The sequence below is a fragment of the Procambarus clarkii genome, chromosome 63, assembly GCF_040958095.1.
Source record: "Procambarus clarkii isolate CNS0578487 chromosome 63, FALCON_Pclarkii_2.0, whole genome shotgun sequence".
In the NCBI taxonomy this organism is placed as follows: Eukaryota; Metazoa; Arthropoda; class Malacostraca; order Decapoda; family Cambaridae; genus Procambarus; species Procambarus clarkii.
Genome location: NC_091212.1, coordinates 13,659,381 through 13,685,703, shown reverse-complemented (window position 1 = coordinate 13,685,703; position 26,323 = coordinate 13,659,381). Strand labels below are relative to the sequence as shown.

Sequence of the window (26,323 nt, the reverse complement as noted above, 5' to 3'; positions counted from 1 at the left end):
TCTACACTTGAAACTGTGTATGGAGTCAGCCTCCACCACATCACTTCCTAATGCATTCCAAGGTAATATGTATGTATGTATGTATGTATGTATGTATGTATGTATGTATGTATGTATGTATGTATGTATGTATGTATGTATGTATGTATGTATGTACCCTAGTGTCTACCAAAACAAACCATAGATGCACGCTTACACCGCAACCGTGCTTGATCACTCGAGTGATCAAGACGAAGCTTGAAAAAGTTCAGAGGTATGCTACTAGACTAGTCCCAGAACTAGGAGGCATGAGTTACGAGGAAAGGCTGCGGAAAATGTACCTTACGACACTGGAAGACAGAAGAGTAAGAGGAGACATGATCACTACCTACAAAATCCTCAGGGAAATTGATAGGGTAGACAAGGATAAACTATTCAACACTGGTGGAACGCGAACAAGGGGACACAGGTGGAAATTGAGTACCCACATGAACCACAGGGACGTTAGAAAGAGCTTTCTCAGAGTAGTTAACAGATGGAATGCATTAGGCAGTGATGTGGTGCAGGCTGACTCCATACACAGTTTCAAATATAGATATGATAGAGCCCAGTAGACTCAGGAACCTGTACACCAGTTGATTGACGGCTGAGAGGCGGGACCAAAGAGCTAAAGCTCAACCCCCGCAAGCACAAATAGGTGAGTACACACACACACACACACTTTCTCAGAGAGAAAGACCTGGGGGTTGAAATCACGCCAGACCTGTCCCCTGAAGCCCATATCAAGAGGATAACATCAGCGGCATATGCCAGGTTGGCCAACATAAGAATGGCCTTAGAAACTTGTGTAAGGAATCTTTCAGAACTTTGTATACCACATGTCAGACCAATCCTGGAGTATGCAGCTCCAGCATGGAGTCCATATTTAGTCAAGCATAAGACTAAACTGACACTAAGGATCAAAGGTTTGCCACCAGACTAGTACCCGAACTGAGGGGTATGACCTACGAGGAGAGACTACGGAAATTAAACCTCACGTCACTGGGAGACGTAAGAGTTAGAGGGGACATGATCATCACATACAAGATTCTCAGAGGAATTGATAGGGTAGATAAAGGCAGACTATTTAACACAAGGGGCACACGCACTAGAGACACATGTGGAAATTAAGTGCCCAAATGAGCCATAGAGATGTTAGAAAGAATTTTTTCAGTGTCAGAGTAGTAGACAAATGGAATGCATTAGGAAGTGATGTGGTGGAGGCTGACTCCATACACAGTTTCAAGTGTAGATATGATAGAGCCCAGTAGGCTCAGGAACCTGTACATTAGTTGATTGACAGTTGAGAGGCGGGACCAAAGAGCCAGAGCTCAACCCCTCCGCAAGCACAACTAGGTAAGTACAACTAGGTAACTAGGTAAGTACACACACACATACGCACACAAGGAATCGTTCAGGACCCTGTATACCCCTTATGCCAGACCAATCCTGGAATATGCAGCTCCAGCTTGAGATCTTGAGATGATTTCGGGGCTTTAGTGTCCCCGCGGCCCGGTCCTCGACCAGGCCTCCACCCCCAGGAAGCAGCCCGTGACAGCTGACTAACTCCCAGGTACCTATTTACTGCTAGGTAACAGGGGCATTCAGGGTGAAAGAAACTTTGCCCATTTGTTTCTGCCTCGTGCGGGAATCGAACCCGCGCCACAGAATTACGAGTCCTGCGCGCTATCCACCAGGCTACGAGGCCTTGGAGTCCATACCTAGTTAAACACAAGACAAATTTAGAGAAGATTCAGCGGTATGCCACCAAACTCGTCTCTTGTGGGAACCGACCTGTGAGATTTATATTTATTTAATTTATATGAATTTATATTTACGTTAATTTATATATTTCGATAGCAATTTGTATAATGTTAAGTGGACTGTATTTCTGCAATAATCTCATAATCTCACAAATCGATCCTCTACACATTAGGGGGGGTTTATTAGTTTATATATATGCAGCCAATCAAACTACAGAATTAACTACATACATTGAAGAGGTTCCTTATCTTATAGTACAGCAGGCTAGTCCACCAGGTATAACTAGGGTGTAGACACCAAATTATCCTCTTTGAGGTAGCTTCCATCACCCAGTAACTGGTGCACAAAATCTTGCATCCTCGTCTTGACCTGTCAAAAGTGCGCTAGCTGTGAAGCCAGATACCTATATATGACAAGCTATATCAGAGAAAACTGTACATGGAACATTGAAGACCTGGCTTAATTACCTTTAGTTTGAGGCTTCCACGTGCTCTAACCGGATCACCCTATATAATGACATTAATGGCCACTAATGATAGATAATGGGTTTCGGAAAGAACACTTAACTTGATTTGTAGACAGCGTGTTGATAATGGTACACTTCTGGTTTCCATAACACTACGTCCAAGTAAATTAACAGGAGCCGAATTTGCTCCCGTGTGAGCCTCTGGTCTAGTCTCAACAATGGCTGCATCTAACACTCCATACTATTGACGCCTGGCCGACATTGTCCAGATATGATAGGAGCCAAATTTGCTCCACGCGTCTCGGAGGTGACACAACAATGGCTGCCCTCCTTCCCCACTCTGACGCCTGGCTTACATTGTCCACATGTCAGAAAGTGATAGAAGGGTCACATTTACTCTACTTTAATATTGATAATTAAGTTAATTTATATAAGATGTTTTATGATGGTAAAGTCCAAAGACTAATGTATTTAAGAATAATTCCCAGCAGAATAGCTGGTGAATTTATAATGGTATGTGGTGATGATATCCCGTTTTCTATAGACGGTAATTCCACTACAAGTTACGTTTTCTATGGGTAACTTGTTTATACAACACAGCTATTATCTGTATGATATATTAAATGGTGTCGGATTTTCCGACATCTCTGAACTGAGAGGTATGAGCTACGAGGAAAGGGTAAAGGAGCTGAAACTCACGTCCCTGGAAGGCAGAAGAGTAAGGGGAGACATGATAACCACCTACAAAATTCTCAGGGGAATTGACAGGGTGGACAAAGACAAACTATTTAGCACTGGTGGGACACGAACAAGGGGACACAGGTGGAAACTGAGTACCCAAATAAGCAACAGAGACAGTAGAAAGAACTTTTTCAGTGTCAGAGTAGTTAGTAAATGGAATGCATTAGGTAGCGTTGTGGTGGAGGCTGACTCCATACACAGTTTCAAGTGTAGATATGATAGAGCCCAGTAGGCTCAGGAACCTGTACACCAGTTGATTGACAGTTGAGAGGCAGGACCAAAGAGCCAAAGCTCAACACCCGTAAGCACAACTAGGTGAGTACACAGGTCTGAGACTAGCGAGACGTCACTAGGGGGGGTCCTGCAGGGTTCAGTCCTCGGACCTATACTGTTTCTGATATATGTAAATGATCTTCCAGAGGGTATAGAATCTTTCCTCTCATTGTTTGCTGATGATGCAAAAATTATGAGGAGGATTAAGACGGAGGAAGATAGTATGAGGCTACAAGATGACCTAGACAGACGGACCTCTCTCTCTCTCTTTATATATATATATATATATATATATATATATATATATATATATATATATATATATATATATATATATATATATATATATATATATATATATATAATTATATCGTAGGTCAGGGTTGGATTGTCCATCCTTATGTACATCATGTTTTGTGTCTAGTGATGCCTGTCTGGTGCTTGCTTATCTCTCGCCACTCTCTGTCAAATTTCCATTTTATGAATTTACAATACTGTACCATGATCTCATAAATGAAGGCCCATATTTCATAGAGGCTTCAAAAAGTGAAAAAGCTGAATCAGCAACAGGCTTATCCTCAGAGAATGATCTGCAAATGCCACTCTGAAGCCCAGTCACTTCCATCTTTGTTAGTTTTGCTTCTGTCAATTCTTACCTAGGGAGCAACTGAGTAGAATTACTCAGACACGTATCAGGATTTGAGTGCTTATGAAAAGCGCTGTTCTAAATACAGTAGTACTCAGTTACTTCCGATTTCTCTCATACTTTCCTGTACTGTACTTTGTTGTTGGCTATCATTACCATATTGGCCAGATAGAATGTGAGAAGCATGGATCAGGGCACATTAGTGTGGTATTGGTGCTGCTACCTGGTGGGGCACTTGGTAGTTAGCACCCCACAGCTTGATAGCCCTTGTGATGCTAAGAAGTACTAAAAATGATTTAAATTTTGGATGAAGGTGCCTTGATTGAGAATTATCCAGTCTCAATAGCACCAGTATGACATAGTGTTGCCAATTAATACTGTATTTCCACATTACAGGAGGTTAACCAATCTATCCTGATTGTGCAAGACTCAAACCAACCAAGGGTTCGGTAGGTTTAAGAGAAAAACCAACTGAATACACTGCTCCAAAAAATAATTTTCATACACTGTATCTTCTTTTTTATATATTATACTGTATAGGGCTTTTACTGATTAATACTGTATACATATAGTTAGGTAAGCAAGCAGTTATTAAATGAAAGTACAAAGTCGGGAAGACTATCTTGAGGTTATCTTGAGATGATTTCGGGGCTTTTTAGTGTCCCTGCGGCCCGGACCTCTACCAGGCCTCCACCCCCAGGAAGCAGCCGGTGACAGCTGACTAACACCCAGGTACCTATTTTACTGCTAGGTAACAGGAACATAGGGTGAAAGAAACTCTGCCCAATGTTTCTTGCCGGCGCCTGGGATCGAACCCAGGACCACAGGATCACAAGTCCAGCGTGCTGTCCGCTCGGCCAGAACAGTGTGGAAGTCGCCAGCAGTTTTGTGAACTGACTATGTAGCACCGAGGTAAGCATACTGAGTACAGTATCTCAAAATATTATTGTACAGGTATTGGGAATTAGAACCTGATCTTTTAAATGGTTACATAAGGTGTTGAAGAAAACTTTATATCTATGTAATAATTTTATTCTATACCTATGTACAGGTTGTAAGGACAGGTCAGACACCAGTAAATGGGGTCATCATTGTATTGGGATGTGTACAGTCAAATGCAGCTTGATCAACAAAGAGCTGATTTTTTTCTATTTCAATAAAGAATATCCTTTTATAAAAACATTTAAGAAATACTTTACTGAAACATATTTGGTAGGCAATCCTCTTTACCAATGGGCTGCATGCTGATTTATCTCATCGTATGTCATCACTGTGCTAATCTGTAACACTGTATTGCATGCCTCTTAGCTGTATATTCATGCTAATCCTTGCTATTTGCAGCAGGTTAGACTCGGGAGGTAAGGAACAGGTAAGGAATTTGGTTTGAAATCATGATGGCTTCGAATTAATGTGAATTGTAAATGCAATTCCATAAGAATGTGATGACACTGCGCTTGATCTGCTTGAGGGGGGGAAGGTGACATAATGGGCAACTGTGGAGAAAGTGAGGTGAAGTGGTATTCAATTTGTAAGGTATAATTTGAACAAATTTCAATTGAATTTTCTAACTGCAATTTTGATCACTTCTAAAATTTCTTAATGAAAAGAATGAAATTATAAATACTGTAGTATTAATTTAAATTTTGTCTACAAATTATTTCAAAATGCATTATAGAACTTGCTGTGATAAGTTCTATAATGCTATATATTCTATATATACATATATATTTTTAATATATATATATATATATATATATATATATATATATATATATATATATATATATATATATATATATATATACTGTATATATATTGTATATAATATATATATACATGACACAAAGGCAGCATGAATGCATAAGCCATAAATCACTAAGAACTATTTTTGACTCTACCAGGATTCGAAGTGGAATACAGGGTACAGTAACCACTTCATTATTAATAATCAATCAATGGTTGACGTAGTTAAGGTACCCTGTACACCAGTGGGCGACCCGGGGGCAGCGGTGGTTCGAATCCTGATCAGGCCAAAAGGGTTCTTAAAGTACATTTATATATTCATCAGTTTCCAATAGCAATAAGTACCTTACAAATCAAATAATCCATGCCTTCACCTCATTGGCATATCTTGACTTTCTATTGGCGTAAATCATTTTCAATATTAACTGATATGTTTGTACAACTCAAAATAGTGATACAATTTGTTTGTTATATAGGCTGCCAGAACATGTCTATGGTTTATACTGAGTGACCCAAACATTGTGAGGTAGACTCTGCCTGTCTCAGTCCACCTCTTTTGTACTGTGGCGGTGTAATGAGCCGAGCTTCGTGGTAATCACAACCCAATATCTTGGGCCTTATCTGTGAGACAATCAGCCTTCCTGGCCTTATTTGCAGGCTTATTTAAAATAATATTTCCTAAATTAACTCAGATCAATTGACTGAAAGTTTACATTTACTAAACTTGTAAAAATCAACATGAATCGGTGACAGGACACCTATTGGGGTGTGCCTCTATGAGCACAATGGTGATCCGTCTGGATGAACTGTCTAAGACTCATGACTTTCTGGCTACATTACAAATAAGGCAGTCCATAATACAGGGCTACACTTACCATTGAAACTCTGGCTATTCTTAGCTCAATCTGCCTTTGTTCCAACAAACATTGGGGAGACAATCGAGATTCAGTGCACTGCATTTAATCTGCTTTAGCATCATATATGTATTTCTCATGAACTTTATCCAGTCTTGTCACAGATAATGCATGACCTTTAACACTACCATTCATCTTTGCAGATTTTTTGGACTAGATGTGAATGGGTTATTTGAAAACTGGAACCTCTGACAATGCACTATACCCTAACTCAATCATCTTCCCTAATAATGCCTACTTGACTTTCTTAATAATGGAACTTCACATAAATTAAAGAATAAAAGGTTATTGCAATATAAAAAAGATGACCTTTAAAATCTTGGTAAATAATGTACATTACATATACAATAAATATGCCAATAAATTAATCTAAAAATAAGCATACAGTAACTGATATCACCCAAATACCAAACACCATTTTTTATTGCTACACATAAACAAATTATACCATTTTTTTTTATATTTGTGACATTACAAATTCTCTGAATTGGTTTCCGTATTTTTCTTATATTGCAGACTTTTTCTGAAAATATAGTACTAGAAAGATACAGTCAAGTAGTCATTAGCCTAACTTTCACTCCCATGATAACCCCTAAATTTCACTCAGAAGCGAGATTCAATTTGACTTCACTGTGGGCTAAATGCATTCAAAACACAACAGATTATTCCATATTATGACATTTAAACACTATATATGAAACAAACAAGGACTGATAAAGAATGTTAATAGTTTGTATACCTGATAATGTTGGGATATATCCAGAGTAATAATATAAAGGAACAAAACTATCAGTAAAAGTCCATTTCAACAACATAACAGACAAAAAGGTATTTCTACCACATAATAAACTCCAGGTCCACTTCACATTAACATGAAGCATGCCTTTGAAACCCATAAAACAGTATAGGGTTCATAGATTCACTAAAATAATGGCAATAATCAACATTAAATATAAAGCTTTTAATCAACAAATTTGCACTATTTGACAGAGTTTGGGCCAACTTCTCAGTCACAGCTTGAGAATTAGTAAAGTGAGCCAATCCAAGCACTAAATGACATGTAATTTATCAGTCAGGTTAAAGAATTGGACCCCTACATTGAATTGTCTCTTAAGTGGTGACTGAGAAATTGGGCCTTTGTCAAGTTTTATGCACTTGCCCTTCGGTCACTCCTATATTCTTTTCTTGGCCAACAACTTTGCATATTTTCTTTTCACATTGGTTTTCCTTCAGTTATAATCTGTAACACTTTATCTACACAGTAAATAATTTTTATCTCACTGGACTGGACACTGCAATATCTTATCTGGTCCAACTCTTTTCAACATATTACAAGTATCATAATAACTGTGTTGTGCTTCATTCACACTCAGTATCGTTTTTCAGACAAATTTTCAGTTTTATACCAACTTCAGTGGTCAGCGGTCACCCTTTTCCATTTCTGCCACAATATTGCCGCTTCCTCCTGGGTGCCACATTAAGGTCTTTATGGAGTAAGGGCATAAGGTCCAAAGTTCTAGGAAAAGGGTCATATCTCTAAGGGAAGGGGGCTGCAGTCCTTACACTGAGTTATCACACCTCTTAAGATCATGCATCCAAATTTGGATTTATAAAACACTCAGGTTCTTCATCAAAAAAAAAGTGCTGCTTATATTAAAATATGGGGGGGTGTGAATTAGCCATACTCACAAAAAAATATGTTAATTTCCATGCCAGAGAATTCCAGTGTTGCAATAGAGGAATACATTCCATAACTATTTGTGCTGTCACAAAAAATATCACTAGATATAGGAATTCTCAAATGCCATGCAAAAAGTTCACTTGACAAATAGGATTATGGAGTGAAAGTAACTTGAACTTGCTGTAATGGCAAAAACATATTTTATAGCTAACATAATTTAATTTTATGGTATATAAAAAGAAAAAAGAAAAAAAAAATAATTGATTAAATATGTTCTACCCAGGTACACACAAACTCGCTAAACACTCAAGGATTACACAGGATTCTTGGCGGGAGACTAGTTGCTGTCAGCACATAGTACGTACTTCGTGGAGGAAAATGTGATGAGTTTACATATCTTGGTCCACAAAAATAATTTTGTGTAGAACTGATTTTCCCCGACAACAAAAATGGAAAACTATCGAACCAAATATTGTGTTATTTTTTTTTTTTTATAAATAATCAATTATCTTTAACTTGACCTGAACATGACATAATATATTTGAAAAGTAATTAATGGGGTTGACAAATAGAATAAATATAAATACTGTATCACTATAAAACGTAAGTAGAAGTCACATGACCGAGAAAATAAATTTATTTAGCATTTACAAAAATATTGATACAGTACAAAAGAAACTATTGTTTAACCAAATGGATTGTTTGAGACCTTAACTCAATGTTGTCTGATTAACAGAAAAATGTTAACTGGATTTAGACAAATTATTATTTTAACTTGAATGAGAATTATGGCACCCTCTAGAAAATGATCCTTTATTTTATATTGTAACATGGATATTTACTCCAAGAATTTGAAGGATTCAATATAGATTTCTAAATATTATGAGAAAGTGCAATTAACAAGAGCACAGTTTAGTAATATAGAAAATCAAATCATAATTTCTTTTAAGAACGCCAGATTAAAAAGAACTGTCAAAGTAAATTAAATTTAATCAAATAAGCAGCCTTACCAAGAAATAGGTTATCATTCCAGTTCAGTACAAACACTGGGAAGGATGAAAGAAGACAAAAAAAAATTAAATGGAATGGAATGGATAAAAGATAAGATAGCATGGGAGGGATTAACTACTGGTAGACAGAAGATATGGATGGCAGGTGTTTCATTAATGGGACAAATGCTCCTCTGCAATCTGAGCAGGTGTAAAAAAATTCCTTCTTCACAATGTGACTACTAAGAAAACTAAGTTTCTTTTGTAATTCCTTTTACAGTATGTATATGGGTTAAGGGTGAAGAGAGGCTCACAAGTCATTAGTGTGCATTCCTCAGTTTGTCACGTATAAATGATTCAGTGTTTAATACACCGACATGTTTGTCTTTTCAATAGATGAGACAATGCCACTTCATGGATAAAAAACTTTTCTACGTTTCAAGTACTCGATTAACAAACACCGTATTCTATGTACACATACACACACAAATGGAAGCACACATTCATATACAACTTAAATTGACATCTACTCTCATACATTGCTTACACATATATACACACACACATGTGCACATATGCATTCATACACAAATACATATATGTGTATTACACACAAATATAATATATATATATATATATATATATATATATATATATATATATATATATATATATATATATATATATATATATATATATATATAATTATATATATATATATATATATATATATTATATATAAATCTTTATATTGTAATACATATATACATATTTTGGGAGAAAGTTTTCCTTATTATACGTAGAGTTAAGTACTGTATGACAGTATTCTTGTAATTACATTATTAGTTTCTTACAAAAATATTCTTCAAATGGCATAGATGATTTACTCATACTTAACATTCCTTAGCACTTAAATATCTTCTCAATATACAGTAGTTGTATTTTAGATGTCTTGTTCATTTATCTATTTACTGATGGGATATATTAAATTAGTACTCAACTGTTTCTGGAATATGAAGTCTTCTGTGATCGCCGTATCAACCCGCCAAACACACATTGAAACTATGACGTTGGTACAACGTTCGAACAAGTTTTAACACTTCCTAACCAGTTATAACAACCAATATAGCAAGTTGTAACAACGTTCTAATACGTCATAAACACGTTAAGTTAAGATGTAACAACTTTATTACACGTTGTAACGAGCGGAAAATAGAGACAGTTTCGGTTTGTGTTTCCAGGGAAGAGTGTAACAATAGAATTTCTTATGTTGTCTTCATAATTTCAACTGATGTTGTCGATGAGTGAATGATGTTGATTAATACTTTATCCCCCCCTCACTTGTAACTGTAGTGTATGGCATCTGTTTGAGTACTAGTAGTATGTCTATTATAGCTTATGTTGTGCAGTAAGGTTGCACTTACATTAAAAAACTACTTGAAACATTCAACTCAAAAAGTATGCAGCTATGTTTTTTTCCGATCTTTACTGAACAAATGTGTTTCTATAATACACAATATGTTAAAAGCAGAGGCAATTTTCTTAGTAAGATGAAGGCTGGGCATCTTGTTATTGTAGTAATTTCAGCAAAATTAGTATTAACAAAGTCACATTATTCTGGATAATGTTGTAAAATGTAAAATGTAAGATAGGTGCAGAGTGCCCATTCTACATATGACCTGCTAACACTCTTCTTACGACTCTCTGAACATTCACCTAAACTATTCGTGCAATTACCAATGTCAACAGGTTTCAATAGACACACATAACACATCTACCTGAACAGTCCCTGATGGTAACACACTCACCCTGCACCTTGCAAGCAATTTGGTTTGGGTTCAAGTTTTGGACAAGAGGATTGACTGGGGGCCAATGCATAAATGTTCACTCCTGTTCACCCAGCAAAAATTGGGTACGTGGTTATTAACCAATTGGGAGATTGTGTTCCAGGGAATACGAGTAGGGGTAAGGTTTACCATGAGTTAATGAAAGGGAAAGCTCTCAGCCTGCTAACAGGAATCAGAAGTCATATGTTTTTGTACCCACTTGTGTATAAAAATAAATGGAACATCCACCAAGACATCCAAGGTAGTTTACTATCCACGCTCTTCTCTACATTAAACCTTAAGCCAGAGTCTTGTTAGGGTTTGTTATGAAGCCTATCTAGCAACCCATTTTTTAAACACGTACAAATATGTCATCTACATATCGGCGGTATATGCTTGGTCTCTTTCATTCCATCTAAAGTACAGTACATAGTTCCCATGCCATAAATGCTTGAGTACTCCCAATAAGGAATCTATTTCTATGGAATTGATCTTATGATGGTACTAACCTTCAAAACACCTAAATAAGACTTCCATAGTGCATATTTACAGGTACCTTAAGAGAAGGAGGTAATATTGGTACAGGTAAGAACGTATAATTTTAAGTGTTATCTCAACAAAGAAGTTGGTAAACAAACTACATATCAAGAGAGGCATCTTTGATTTTGGTTTCTTCTTCATGAACATGTTCCCATCAATGAACAGACAAATGAACAGGACTTCTATCATATAACATTTTTGGTGGCCCTCCACTAACAGTATAAGCAGATGCCTGATTACCACCTGATGGCAGCTTGACTGGCCAATATAATTGGTTAAGTATCCCTCCTTGTTAATATCTTGTCACTTCTTACCATGCGTGTATATTTCTTGAGGATGACACACTCTCTTGACGAGATATTCAAGTAGTTACAAACAGAAAGCTTAGGTGAACTAGTGGTTTAATATCCCTACTTTTAAATAGTACTTTATGTAATTATGTGCACCATCATACATTCATAGATTTAATAGACAATTAGAAAGTAGAATTTGGTACTACAGTATTCACTTTATAGTCCCAAAAAATAAAGCTAAAAACTAAACTTAAATACAGTATTCCTAGGCCTAGTATAGCACATATATATACTATATTAGACCTCCGATAGTGTGTATTAGGCCTAGGAAGGTTAGGTTAGGTTAGGTTGATTTTTCTTTGCAACATTAGTACAAAAACTTTTTCAGTTTGTCCAAATACAATAGTGTCAATTTCTATTTTCTAATTGCCTTTTACGTCAATATATGTATGATGGTCCTGTTCGTACTGTACTATAAATACTATCTAAACAGGAGGATGGGCAGCCTAGTTGGAGAGATCATTTATGGAAATCAAAGAATACTGTAATTATAAAAATATTAAGTGCAAGAATGCTGTAGTATTGAACTCTACACATATACATATTAATGCCATGACAAAGGTTATAGGGAAGACTGGACACCATGAGCATAGCTCTCATCCAGTAACTACACTTAGGCAATTACACACATGCATACAGTATATACAAAACTCTATAACTAATCACTAAAGTATAAAGAACACTGGTCATTGGCACAAATAAACCCACATGGAAATAGAAACAGAAGGGAAATAAATGAGCACTATACTGTATATTTTGGTGTCTATACCAAGATATTTTTCAGCAGATACTAAATAGGTACAGGTGAGGAAGGAATATATATATATATATATATATATATATATACATAGATCAGGTCACGTGTAGTATTTGCTGAAAAAGAGTCCAGGAGAGAGTTCACATTATTATACTGTATACCTTACTCATTTTCACTGTTTCTATCTCAACTTGATGTGACTACAAATAAATCCCAAAACCTGTGGCTAATGTGTGCACAACAACCACTGAGAAACTCTTTGTTTATTACATCTATTTATAGTTACGAGAAAAAAGTTATGCTTATTGTGTCGAGACTTCCTTCTATATTGTTAAAACTTTGTAATGTTAACGCAGACAAACTTCTCCTCAAGTTTATTCAATCATTCACAATGCTATAACTTAAAGAGTATTTCCTTGTATTCTTTCGACACCTTATATTCTGTAATTTACAATTATGACCTCTTGTACTCTCTCTTATCAGTTTCAAAAATATTTTCCTCTATTTATTATATCCCTTTACAAACGCATGTGATTATAACAGCCCATCCTAAAATAATAGTACTTTTAAGAACTATTTGGTCAAACATACAAAAATAGACACTTGCAGCCAACAATGTTCATCTTTTATACTAATAATTTTGTGGAGGGCACGAAAAAAAAACTAAACTTAAACAGCCCAAGGCCTAGTATAGCACATATATGTACTATAGTATTAGTCCTAGGATTATTTGGGCAGATTGGGTTAGGTTGGATTCTTTAGTTTTCTATTTTCATAGAATGCCATTTGAGCTAATTCAGTGATACAAAAGGTGAACTTTTGGCAGGTTCAACAGGCCATTTCTGTACCTTTGACTAAGTAGTAATTACAATTACAGTACAATATTGTAAGAGGATGGGCTGGGTTATATCTCTTCTTTCCCTTTAATCTTTCAGTTTTGACTTGCAATCATTCCATGTAGCTCATGTTTCTTAAGTGAGTGAGTGTATAATTAGTTAAGTGTAGTTACAGGATGAAAGCTACGCTCGTGGTGTCCTGTCTTGCCAGGTTTTGGCCTCCACCACCTTCTCACTTAACTTGCTACAACTATTTACCACTGTTTGCAAAAGAAAACTTTCTAATGTTTTTTCAGCACTTTTATTTCCTTAGCTTCAATCTATGACCTCTTCTTCAGGGTGTGTATGTGTGTAATTGCCTAAGTGTAATTACCTAAGTGTAGTTACAGGATGAGAGCTACGCTCGTGGTGTCCCGTCTTCCCAGCACTCTTTGTCATATAACACTTTGAAACTACTGACGGTCTTGGCCTCCACCACCTTCTCACCTAACTTGTTCCAACCATCTACCACTGTTTGCGAAAGTGAATTTTCTTATATTTCTTCGGCATTTGTGTTTAGCTAGTTTAAATCTATGACTTCTTGTTCTTGAAGTTCCAGGTCTCAGGAAATCTACCCTATTGATTTTATCAATTCCTGTTACTATTTTGTACGTAGTGATCATATCACCTCTTTTTCTTCTGTCTTCTAGTTTTGGCTTATTTAATGCCTCTAACCTCTCCTTGTAGCTCTTGCCCTTCAGTTCTAGGAGTCACTTAGTAGCATGTCTTTGCACCTTTTCCAGTTTGTTGATGTGCTTCTTAAGATATGGGCACCACACAACCGCTGCATATTCTAGCTTTGGCCTAACAAAAGTCGTGAACAATTTCTTTAGTATATCGCCATCCATGTATTTAAAAGCAATTCTGAAGTTAGAAAGTGTGGCATAGGCTCCTCGCACAACGTTCTTTATGTGGTCCTCAGGTGATAGATTTCTATCTATCTCCACCCCCTAGATCACTTTCTTTATCAGAATTCTTTAAAGATTTTTCACATAATATACAGGTTGTGTGGGGGTCTATGTTCTCCTATTCCACATTCCATAACATGACATTTATTAACATTAAATTCCATTTGCCAAGTGATGCTCCATATACTTATTTTGTCCAGGTCATCTTGAAGGGCATGACAATCATCTAAGTTTCTTAGCCTTCCTATTATCTTAGCATCATCAGCAAACATGTTCATATAATTCTGTGTATGGGTATGTGTAATTACCTAAGTGTAGTTACAGTGTGTGTGTGTGTGTGTGTGTGTGTAATTACCTAAGTGTAGTTACAGGATGAGAGCTACGCTCGTGGTGTCCTGTCTTCCCAGCACTCTTTGTCATATAACGCTTTGAAACTACTGACGGTCTTGGCCTCCACCACCTTCTCACTTAACTTGTTCCAACCGTCTACCACTCTATTTGCGAAGGTGAATTTTCTTATATTTCTTCGGCATCTGTGTTTAGCTAGTTTAAATCTATGACCTCTTGTTCTTGAAGTGCCAGGTCTCAGGAATCCTTCCCTGTCGATTTTATCAATTCCTGTTACTATTTTGTACGTAGTGATCATATCACCTCTTTTTCTTCTGTCTTCTAGTTTTGGCATGTTTAATGCTTCCAACCTCTCCTCGTAGCTCTTGCCCTTCAGTTCTGGGAGCCACTTCGTAGCATGTCTTTGTGTGTGTGTGTGTGTGTGTGTGTGTGTGTGTGTGTGTGTGTGTGTGTGTGTGTGTGTGTGTGTGTGTGTGTGTGGGTGTGTGTTAAATAATCCAGAACAAGCATGAGAGAGACCTGCAGCTGTCTAGGCACATACACGAAAACCATCAACCATGGCTTCTAATCTGCTGAAAACTGTTGTCATACTGTCAATAACAGAGAAACCTCCACACCTACAGTTTAACGAGGACAAGAAATCATTGTGGCATTAACTAGGGTTATTCAGCAGCAATTGGAATCATTTAATGCAATGAATTTCTCTTCAGAAAAATAAGGGCATGAAGATTTCCTAGGTATATCAACACATCAACAGTTGCTGTAAATGTAAATGCAGAAGGAAGCAACTTAATCACATGCTCGTCTTGTGTTATTTCACATTCGCACATATATTTTGTATATAAAACACACATACATATACACATTTATAGATATACAAAAATATGCAGCAAACATGCACACGCATATACACACTGAAGTATTTATAGAGATACAAACTGACAACACACTTGTGTATCTGTGTATACAAGAATTCTTGTGTATACAAGAATTTTTATAAACTAATAAAGTCTGATTATTAATACATAAAACTCAATGAATTTTGGCATGAAGTATAAATGTTGATATTTATCCTTCAAGTAAATTTAGCTTAATAAAACTGTATTTCCATTCAAAAGATGAAGTATGAGGTAATAAAACAAATCCAAAATCATGCATATCATACCATCAAACATACTCATATCATACCATCAAACATACACATATCATACCATCAAACATACACATATTATGCCATCAAATATACACATATCATGCCATCAAACATACATATATCATAGCATCAAATATACACATATCATACTATCAAATAAACACACATCATAGCATCAAATATACACATATCATAGCATCAAATAAACACACATCATAGCATCAAATATACACATATCATACCAGCAAATATACACATATCATAAACCTTATATGTAAGTTGCATAAATCTTAAGGTTAATTTTATCCATTAAGAAAGTCAGTGTCAGGCTATAGTTCTGCCAAAACTATAATTTCTCTTCCCCATAGCAAATATAACCTTTTTCCGAATGCCCATTTTTAAGTATAAAATTACAAGCAATACAGTACAGTATCAGTAATTGCTGAACAGTGAATGAGGAAAATGTTGGCATTTGATTTATAAATATATTGTCCTTTGGCATCTACATTGAAAAATTTCTACAATACTCTGCATACTAAATATTTATAAGTGTGTGTGTGTGTGTGCGTGTGTGTGTGTGTGTGTGTGCATGTGTGTATGTGTGTGTGTGTATGCACCTAGTTGCTCACGCGAGGGTCGAGCTCTGCTCTTTCGGCCCGCCTCTCAACTGTCAATCAATCAACTGTAACTGACTAATTAATGTTTTTTTTTTTTCCACACACACACACCAGGAAGCAGCTCCGTAGCAGCTGTCTAACTCCCAGGTACCTATTTACTGCTAGGTAACAGGGGCATCAAGGTGAAAGAAACATTGCCCATTTGTTTCTGCCTGATCTGGGAATCGAACCCGGGCCACAGAATTACGAGTCCTGCACGCTGTCTGCTCAGCTACCAGACCCCAGTGGATGTGTGTGTGTGTGTGTGTGTGTGTGTATACTCACCTAATTGTGCTTGCAGGGGTTGAGCTCTGGCTCTTTGGTTCCACCTCCCAGCACCATGTCATATAATGCTTTGAAATTACTGACAGTTTTGGCCTCCACCACCTTTTCACCTAAGTTATTCCAACCATCTACCACTCTGTTTGTGAAGTGAATTTTCTTATATTCCTTCAGCAGCTTTGTTTAGTTAGTTTAAATATATGACCTCTTGTTCTTGAAGTTCCAGGTCTCAGGAATTTTTCCTTATCAATTTTATCGATTCCCGTTACTATTTTGAACGTAGTGATCATATCGCCTCTTTTTCTTGTCTTCTAGTTTTGGCATGTTTAATGCCTCTAACCTCTCCTCATGTGTGTGTGTGTGTGTGTAATTACCTAAGTGTAGGTACAGGATGAGAGCTATGCTCGTGGTGTCCCTTCTTCCCAATACTCTTTGTCGTATAACACTTAGAAACTATTATCTGTTTTGGCCTCCACCACCTTCTCACTTAGCTTGTTCCAACCGTCTACCACTCTGTTTGCAAAAGAAAACTTTCTAATGTTTTTTCGGCACCTTTGTTTCCTTAGCTTGAATCTGTGTCCTCTTGTTCGTGATGATGCTGGTTTAAGAAATTCCTCCTTATCAATTTGGTCAATTCCTGTTAAAATTGTGTGTGTAATTACCTAAGTGTAATTACCTAAGTGTAGTTACAGGATGAGAGCTACGCTCATGGTGTCCCGTCTTCCCAGCACTCTTTGTCATATAACGCTTTGAAACTACTGACGGTCTTGGCCTCCACCACCTTCTCACTTAACTTGTTCCAACCGTCTACCACTCTATTTGCGAAGGTGAATTTTCTTATATTTCTTCGGCATCTGTGTTGAGCTAGTTTAAATCTATGACCTCTTGTTCTTGAAGTGCCAGGTCTCAGGAAATCTTCCCTGTCGATTTTATCAATTCCTGTTACTATTTTGTATGTAGTGATCATATCACCTCATTTTCTTCTGTCTTCTAGTTTTGGCATGTTTAATGCTTCCAACCTCTCCTCGTAGCTCTTGCCCTTCAGTTCTGGGAGCCACTTCGTAGCATGTCTTTGCACCTTTTCCAGTTTGTTGATGTGCTTCTTAAGATATGGGCACCACACAACAACTGCATATTCTAGCAAAATGTTCTAGTGTGTGTGTGTGTGTGTGTGTGTGTGTGTGTGTGTGTGTGTGTGTGTGTGTGTGTGTGTGTGTGTGTGTGTGTGTGTGTGTGTGTGTGAGAGTGTGTGTGTGGTATTTGTATATACTGTATATGTATGTGTATCTGTGAGGAAGATGAAACTCAAAAATAAATTACTGTCCTTGCAATATTCGACAGGACACTTTTAGTGTATACCCATTTTTCTATTAAATGATGCAGTGAGATTCAACACATTTTGTATAATGCAAATTATTTAGTCAAATTACAATTTTAAATGTACATTAACAGTGTCTTAATATTCTGAGCTGCAAATCTATTGTGAAATATAACCATAGAGGAAAGTAATTCATTATCTGAAGTCAGTTCATCAGTCTCTACAACCATCTTCCACAAACCCCCAGGCAAATATGGCCAAATGACTTTGCTGTAGCAAAGAATCAATGACGAAAAACATTGATCCATCTTTGAAGAAATGTTGAAGAAACGTTCTAATATTCAAGAAATGCTGATCCAACATTGAAAAAATTACATAAGCACATTTTGCCCGCTTGGTTGTCAAGAAGAAAATGTATGCATGTGTCTGGTTTTGCTCTCTTGGAAAAATTTATTTAAATTTTGCGTTATGTTAAAATTTTTTGCAATACTTTTAATATATAAAAGCTAGTTGCAAAGTGACCATTTAATAATCTTTACAACTAATGAAACATTTAGAAAGCTATTAGTAAGGTCCAATTGTGAAATTTGAAGTTCCTGACTGTATATAATGTCATCACTATATCTGTAACACAGAATATAAAAATCTAAAAAAAAAAAAAAAAAAAAAAAAAAAAAGAGATTGTGTAGAAATTTTTAGATGTAATTATAATATACAGTATATGTTTGGTGAGATCTGGAGCTGAGCATTGGCCAGTTATCGAAGTCATTACTCTATATACTTAGGGTGGAGGGGTCTTTTTTCTTTTATGAATATAGCTTCCAGGATTTGCAGTCTTCTTGGGTCAGTGATGGATGCCAGGATTGTTGTATTATTTACTAGTCAGTGCTCATATCCTATCTCACAAAACAGCACCGGATAACGACGACATCTCTACCAAGCTCTCTCTGCCCGCTGCCTTACCCAATGTTTGATTGGCATCCATTCTCCATTATTCTCCTATTTTTTACCTTATGCTTGATTACCCCTATATTCCTTTGACATTTCACCTTATCCCACACAGATTCACCTCTTCCACATGTGTATTTAAAAAAAAATTGCACCTTGTGTATTCATTCCTTATCTGAAGATGTTCCAGAGTGGAATAAAATGTTCTAGAAAATAAACCCTTCATAATCACTAATTTCTTTACCATCAATTTCAGTAACTTGATTGCTCTTCTTAATGCAAAGTAAGGAAATAGTTAGAAGCATAGAAAGCTTATACTATAAGATCAACAATGCCAGCAATGTGGTCATATTTAACCAAATATGCTTCAAGGAACATCTGCTGTCCGAAGTATGTATGTATGTATATAGCTAAGCCAGTATAGTATAACTATACAGTAGAGCACGTGGAAGGATATGAGGATGAAGGATCTGAGATAAGATGGAGGGAAGTAACGAGGCCCAAACACTTGAACCATTGGGGATCAATCGCACACCTACAAGACACGAGGCCACCACTCTACTAATCAATCCAAGTGGTTAGATAACGGTGCCAAGAGGGTAGTAAAGTTGTCTCCTCAACTGCTGAGAGCAAGGCAAGCCATGGCCCGCCCTCCTTATTCCTCATCTTGTAGCTGAATATTTCAACTGAATATTTGAAGGTATATAAAAAAAAAAGTAAACTAAGAGAAAATAAAATTTACTGGACCCAGTACAAGGAACCTTTGTTATTCTGGTTGTATGTGCATATTACTGACGTGGATAACTGGCTACCTATCACAACAATTCCTGGATGTGGCGGAAGATACAGCTCCAGGTATTGTACTGAAGTACAATACCTGGATTTGCCTGGATGAAGTTCTGGGAGTTTTTCTACTCCCCAAGCCTGGCCTGACCTGTGAGAGCTTGGTCCAGCAAGCCGTTGCTTGGAGTGGCAAAACGCAGATATACATATCCACATATCAAGTGTACACATTTATATAAATGAGACAGACACAAAAAGAGCCTTAAGGTTGGCATGTTAGCAAGCTGGATCTAATGCCAGCTAGTTGGCATGCTGGTTAGCTGCCTGGCATGCTGCCTGGCATGCTAACAGGCTTGCTGGCTAGTTGGCTAGCTGTTTGGTACACTTGCTATCTGGCTGTAGCTAGACTCCTGGTTAACGATGAAACGACCTATCCCTCCCCATTCCAGCCTTCTTCCTTTCCCAGCATAATGAGTGATGGGTAGCAGCAGACAACGTCCCGCCATACATAGAGATAACAAGCAAACCCAACAATGTTTTTGTTACAAACATATTTACTAACTTCCCTGCATTTGTTTATGAATTCTCAAGCTTATTTCATTGAATTTATTTATTTAGATAGATTAATTTTGTGCAACTACTGTTTTAAATATAATGTGCACTGATGCAAGTGTTGGGTCACCAAGTACCACCAGACACATTCCATGACTATTATACACACCCCTCAGTAACTCTAGTGTTTCCAGCAAAAACTCATGCCTCTCACAATCAGTCCCAGCACACCATTATGCCTTCCACACCCAGTCTCTCCCAGCAAAAATGTGTGCCTCCCACAGACATTCACATCAAATATTCAAGCCTCCCACACCCACAATCACTCCCAGCAAACACTTTTGTCTCTAAAAGTCACTCCAAGCAAACACACGTTTCTATCAGACCCACTCCCAGCAAAACACTTCTATCTCCCACAGTCACTCACGGTAAACCCAAGTACTCTACACAGTCACACTCACTCCAAGGAAATACCGATTCTCACATTCATAGTTATTCCTCGAAAATGCTGTGGCCAAATGAGGGTGCAGTGATGCCCCAACAAGCTCAACACTGCCTTATTACTGACCGCTAGGTTTGGTGCTTCCAATAGTGGCCCCTAGTCACATTCCTCTTTTTACCAAATGGTGATTGGTAAATAATGATTTAGATACTGGTTCAGTGAATCAGATGTTCTCAAAACAAGTGCATAATATGTACATGTCAGTATGTATATGTATGCATATACTTTATACATACAAACAACACATACTTTCCAAACACCATTTATCCGAACATGCCTGTTATCCATTTTGGATTTGTCTCAATAAAAAAGTTATATATTATTCAATGTAAACTTGTAAACTTCAGAAGGGCTTCCCTGAGCTTTTGAAATTAAGTATATAGTACATGCTGCTGAAAATAACTGACATAACAAATCTAAATAAAATGGTAACATAAACTCATAAAAGATATACAAAATGAAAGACAAACTGATAAATGGCAATACAATGGGAACGGAGTAAACTGACAAATGGCAACATAATGGGTTGTGTAAACCAATGAATGGTATCATAATGGATAGGGTGTAAACTAATAAATGGCAATGCAATGGGTAGAGTGTAAAGTGGCATATTGCCACACAAAAAGGTCAAAGTCTGCAATTTGCATTTTGAGAAGTGGAAAAGAATGGTAGATAATTTGTAATTTAAAATTTTCAACAAATTCTGTGTTACATATAATTACAGTATAGTATAATGAACCTCTATTAAAACTTTGTATGAAATGCAGCTTACATTTTACGTCAAATAAAAGCGGAAACTTCAAATTTTCATAATGGTCACATTAAGCTTTCAATAGTGTTTGTTTTTTATTATTATAAAGTTAATTACCATGGCCATAAAATTTATGAAACAACAAAATAAAATGAAGTAACATCTTTCGTGTATATAACATGAATTAATTTTAGGTATACAGGAGAACCTCATTTAACGGCAGGGGGGTTATGATCCTGAAAACCCCCAAGTTTAATTGAAATAATTTTAAGCAAAATTAAAAATCTCACAGGCCTAGTGTTATATGTAAGAGTTACATTCCTAGGATACTGGGAAAGATAATTTTTCTCTCACTCACTCTTGTCATAGCTTAGTTTCTAACAATATTGTCTTCCTTTGTTTTTAGCCTTTTATTATGATTACTACCTGTCATAGGCCATTTACCTAGAGTTACATGTAAGAGTTACATTCCTAGGATACTGGGAAAGATAATTTTTCTCTCGCTCACTCTTGTCATAGCTTAGTTTCTAACAATATTGTCTTCCTTTGTTTTTAGCCTTTTATTATGATTACTACCTGTCATAGGCCATTTACCCCTCATGCCTTCTTATCCAAGGAAATTTTGTACTAATGATATCGAGCTTGGAAGTTGCGCACCATGTCTGTTTATGAAAGTGATCAGGTGTCAACATTCATTTGTTTTGGCAGCAGCTAAATTTACTTGATAACGTGATAACATAGTCATATGGTTGTATTATATAATTCTTATGGACACTACTATATTTTATGCTATTATTTTTAATAAACATAGTGTTTATTAAAGTGTTTTTAGCACATGATAAATACAGTGTTTGCTGACAACATTTAAGTTAGCCCTCATATACTGTACTTCATTCTATAAATACCATTTGCTTCCACATAATTTTTTCTATCTTACGTTGGGATCTTAAAAAAAATAATAGAACTGTTTGCCTGTATTTTAAATACTGTATATTTATTTATTTTTTCTAATGCCATATTCAAAATGACGTTAACTGGGGCAATGTTAAGCGAGGTTCGCCTGCATAAATAATTTTGCAGCCACAATTTATATAAAAGAAGAAATATGGTTAATACCGTCCATGAATCAAAATTTTAAATATATATTCTTAAGTGCACCATCATCTATTACAAGGGGTTGTATTTGAAAAAAAATTCAATTACGCATAAAAAGATTCGCTTCACAAATCTGAGACAATCTTACATTTTTCTGCCAATGTAATAAGTAATTAATTTGTAATTTTCCAACTGTGTGCTTCTGTTCTGTCATTTCTTTTTATTTTTATCTTTCAGAAAAGCAATTTCAAAATTACTAAAACTATATACAATATCAAGAATAGCATTCCGGTTTCAAATGGTTTATTTCATTGAAACTGAACACAGTTACTTTATCTTCTTTCCATCCATTATCAAAACACACATGCAAAGTAAATTATAACGTTAGATGGAAAAAGGTGAGTAAGATCATTTTCATGTGATAACGGCAATATGCAATGTTTAATCCGAGAAACTCTGTATTTCTGTTGTCATTCTGTAAACATTCTATATGTAACAACCCACACTAATTACTATTTATGGCTTAACAAAGAAATATAATTTTAAGGATTCTGCCTTTACATACATTCCCCTTTGTGTTTTCTATGCCTAACCCATATTTTTGCTTCAATGTATAAAAATATTAAACCAAATACTGTACTTGCCTACATTCTGGTAAAATGAACTGCCATAGCAGTGTGCTTGAACATCATCACTGCCGGAGATGACCAAAAGTTGTGTGCAAGTTGCCTCAAACCCTGTCCGCAACAATGAACTGTCATAACAGTGTGCTTGAACATCATCACTGTCGGAGATGACCAAAAGTTGTGTGAAAGTTGCCTCAAACCCTGTCCGCAACAATAAAATATTTTTTCAAGTGTCTTCTTGATGTACAGAATTTTCTTAATGGGGAAAATCTAGCAGAGCTATGTATACTTCATGAAAATTTATTCTTCCTTTATAGTTTTAAAAAGATTGACAACAATTATTGAATTTCAATCCATTATAAAATAGTCAGAAATCTTGAAAAAAATATTGTATTCTGATTGGGCATTGATTTAAAAAAAAAAACACGTTTGACATTTTCGTATAAAAGCCAATATGAATTTGCATTAGATGTTCATAGTTGTATCTTTAACGTATATTAATTCGTAAGTATTCTACATATATTTAAATTAGGAATCAGGTACAAAATTGGGCAGATATACTATCTTCCTCTCATGCTCATTCTCTCTCTCTTTCAGTCTATCTTTCTACTTGCACTTCATTAATTCTATTAGACTACGAATGACATGAAACCCTAATGCAAAGGTAAAAAAATTAATACAGTATCCACAATTCGTTCACATTTGATTTTACAACATTACTTGTATATGGATGTGACTAATTCATGACATTTATTCTCTGGCCCTTTAAATTTGTAATGTAACAATGCTTTCTGTATTAAAGATGAAAACACATGAATCAATCCGACATATCAAAAAATTACATCTTAAAATTTTTTCAACAAGTACTTCATTCCATATTTCCCACTATATAACACAAACTATTAAAAACAACTATCTATATAGAAACACCTCAGGTCTTGCCAGCTTGCAAAATTTGCAGTTATTAGAAGTGACCACTTTTTCACCATGATTTCTCGTCAAAGAACGGTTACACGATCACACCACTCAAACCACACCCTTTCAAAACCTGCAATATGTGAGGCTGTGTATCATTGTCTTTACAACCTTTGTTCCCAAAACAGAACACAAACAAATTTCTTTTCCCAAACTTGCTTGAGGGAACTTAAAGGTCGTCATGCAGCAGCGGAAAATTAGCAGAAAGAGAGGGAAAGTTCACCACCGTTCCTCCACTGTGTAACTGCTCGATTTTTCATCTGAAAACGTGAATCATTAATAGTCTTTTGATTTTAAACACTATTGTCAAGAAGTATCCTAACAATCTGCTCAAATGTCATTCAAAACTGTATATTGTAATGTGTAATATAAAAATGTAAATTAATAAAATGTAAACATAACAAAATTTCATGGTTAAAGCTAGTATTATTGTGTCACACATGACAGTGCTATGAAACAGGCTTAAATTAAAAGACTATACTGTACTGTATATTATTTGTTCTAAAATATATAACAACAAATTATTGTCTATGGTGCTTAAACAATAACTGATTTGGTGTTATCTAAACCAAGTTGGACATCATCCCTCATCGTATGTTTAAACGACGTTATTATTAAATAACTTCACAAAAAAAAATAAAAAAATACTGAATGTAAAACAACTGATATACTATAACATGTCCATAATTAATCTGCCAAGGTTAAAATATTAATTTCATAATTGTGAGAGTACTGGTATAGACTAATAAAAGAAACTGTTATTCTGATTAAATTTAAGCAGCAGTGTAGGTAGAGTCAGTACAGTACATCAATGTTTCATGATGTTTTATTCACATGTAACTAAATTTACCTTTATTAAGGCTTAGAGGGTGCAACTTTCTCAGTTCTGGGTCACCACTATGAGGCATTCTCAATTTAAATTTTCTTCTTTGCAAACAAGTGAAAAATATTAAAAAAAAAAAAAAAAAAAAATCTGCATAGACAGATTTTCAATTTAATTACATTTTCAAATTAAATGCTGACATTGGCGTCAATTCCCAAAGTTTGGATAGGCACACCTTAATTTGACATTTTCTTTTCTTGTAAGGTTAAGAAAATATATTAAATAAATATACGGGTGAATGAAGAAAATGACTGAAAATGGTCTCAAACTTAATACCGTACTGTATTCATGCATTCATGTATTATGTCAGTCTTGATTCGCTTTGGGTCATTCAGTGTAAGATAAAGAATTTAGTTGTTAATTGTATACTAATAACTGTTATAATAATAATAATAATAATAATAATTCTGAACTTGCTTTACCCCCCATTAAGTTTGGAATGAAGTAATGTTGAAAGTATCAAGAGAAAAAAAAGAATTAGCATCCAGAATTTGAATTCTGGATGCCAATTCTAACGAAAACTATCAATTGTCATGTTAATTCTAAACTATCAATAGTTGTTACCTAAAATAGGAGACTAATTCTTAATGTAGCTGGCCAGTGTCACTACTCACAATATGAACTATTGAAATATATGTTTATCGTTTTGTCTTATGTTCCTATTTGAGAAGTGAGTGCTGCATTAACAAAGCCGATTTATCAAATTTATAGAATAATACAGCCATTAAAAAATTATGCAATTCATGGAATTTATAAAGTTTGGACCGGGCCATTCAAATAAATAAATAAATATGAATGTATATATATATATTTATATATATATAATCACTAGAGAACTGTATTGACCCAACGAGGATTCGAACACGCACCACCCAGGATCACCCATTGGCGTACAGAGTACAGAGTACATAACCACTAGACCAATGATTGTCTTGAATCACTGGTCTAGTGGATGGT

The 26,323-nt window shown here is 35.7% G+C and overlaps 1 protein-coding gene across 4 annotated transcripts in view; it reads right to left on the bottom strand.

Annotated features, from left to right (window-relative positions):
* Positions 1 to 15,246: 15,246 nt before the first annotated feature.
* The window catches only part of Reph (Regulator of eph expression), a 124,808-nt gene continuing 113,731 nt past the window's right edge, over positions 15,247 to 26,323 (bottom strand). For all 4 annotated transcript variants that reach the window (XM_069308740.1, XM_069308741.1, XM_045760677.2 and 1 more), the window contains exon 5: positions 15,247 to 24,743. In XM_069308740.1, coding sequence (XP_069164841.1) covers positions 24,681 to 24,743 — 63 coding nt within the window. In that variant the 3' untranslated portion in view covers positions 15,247 to 24,680. The remainder of the gene's footprint in view (positions 24,744 to 26,323) is intronic.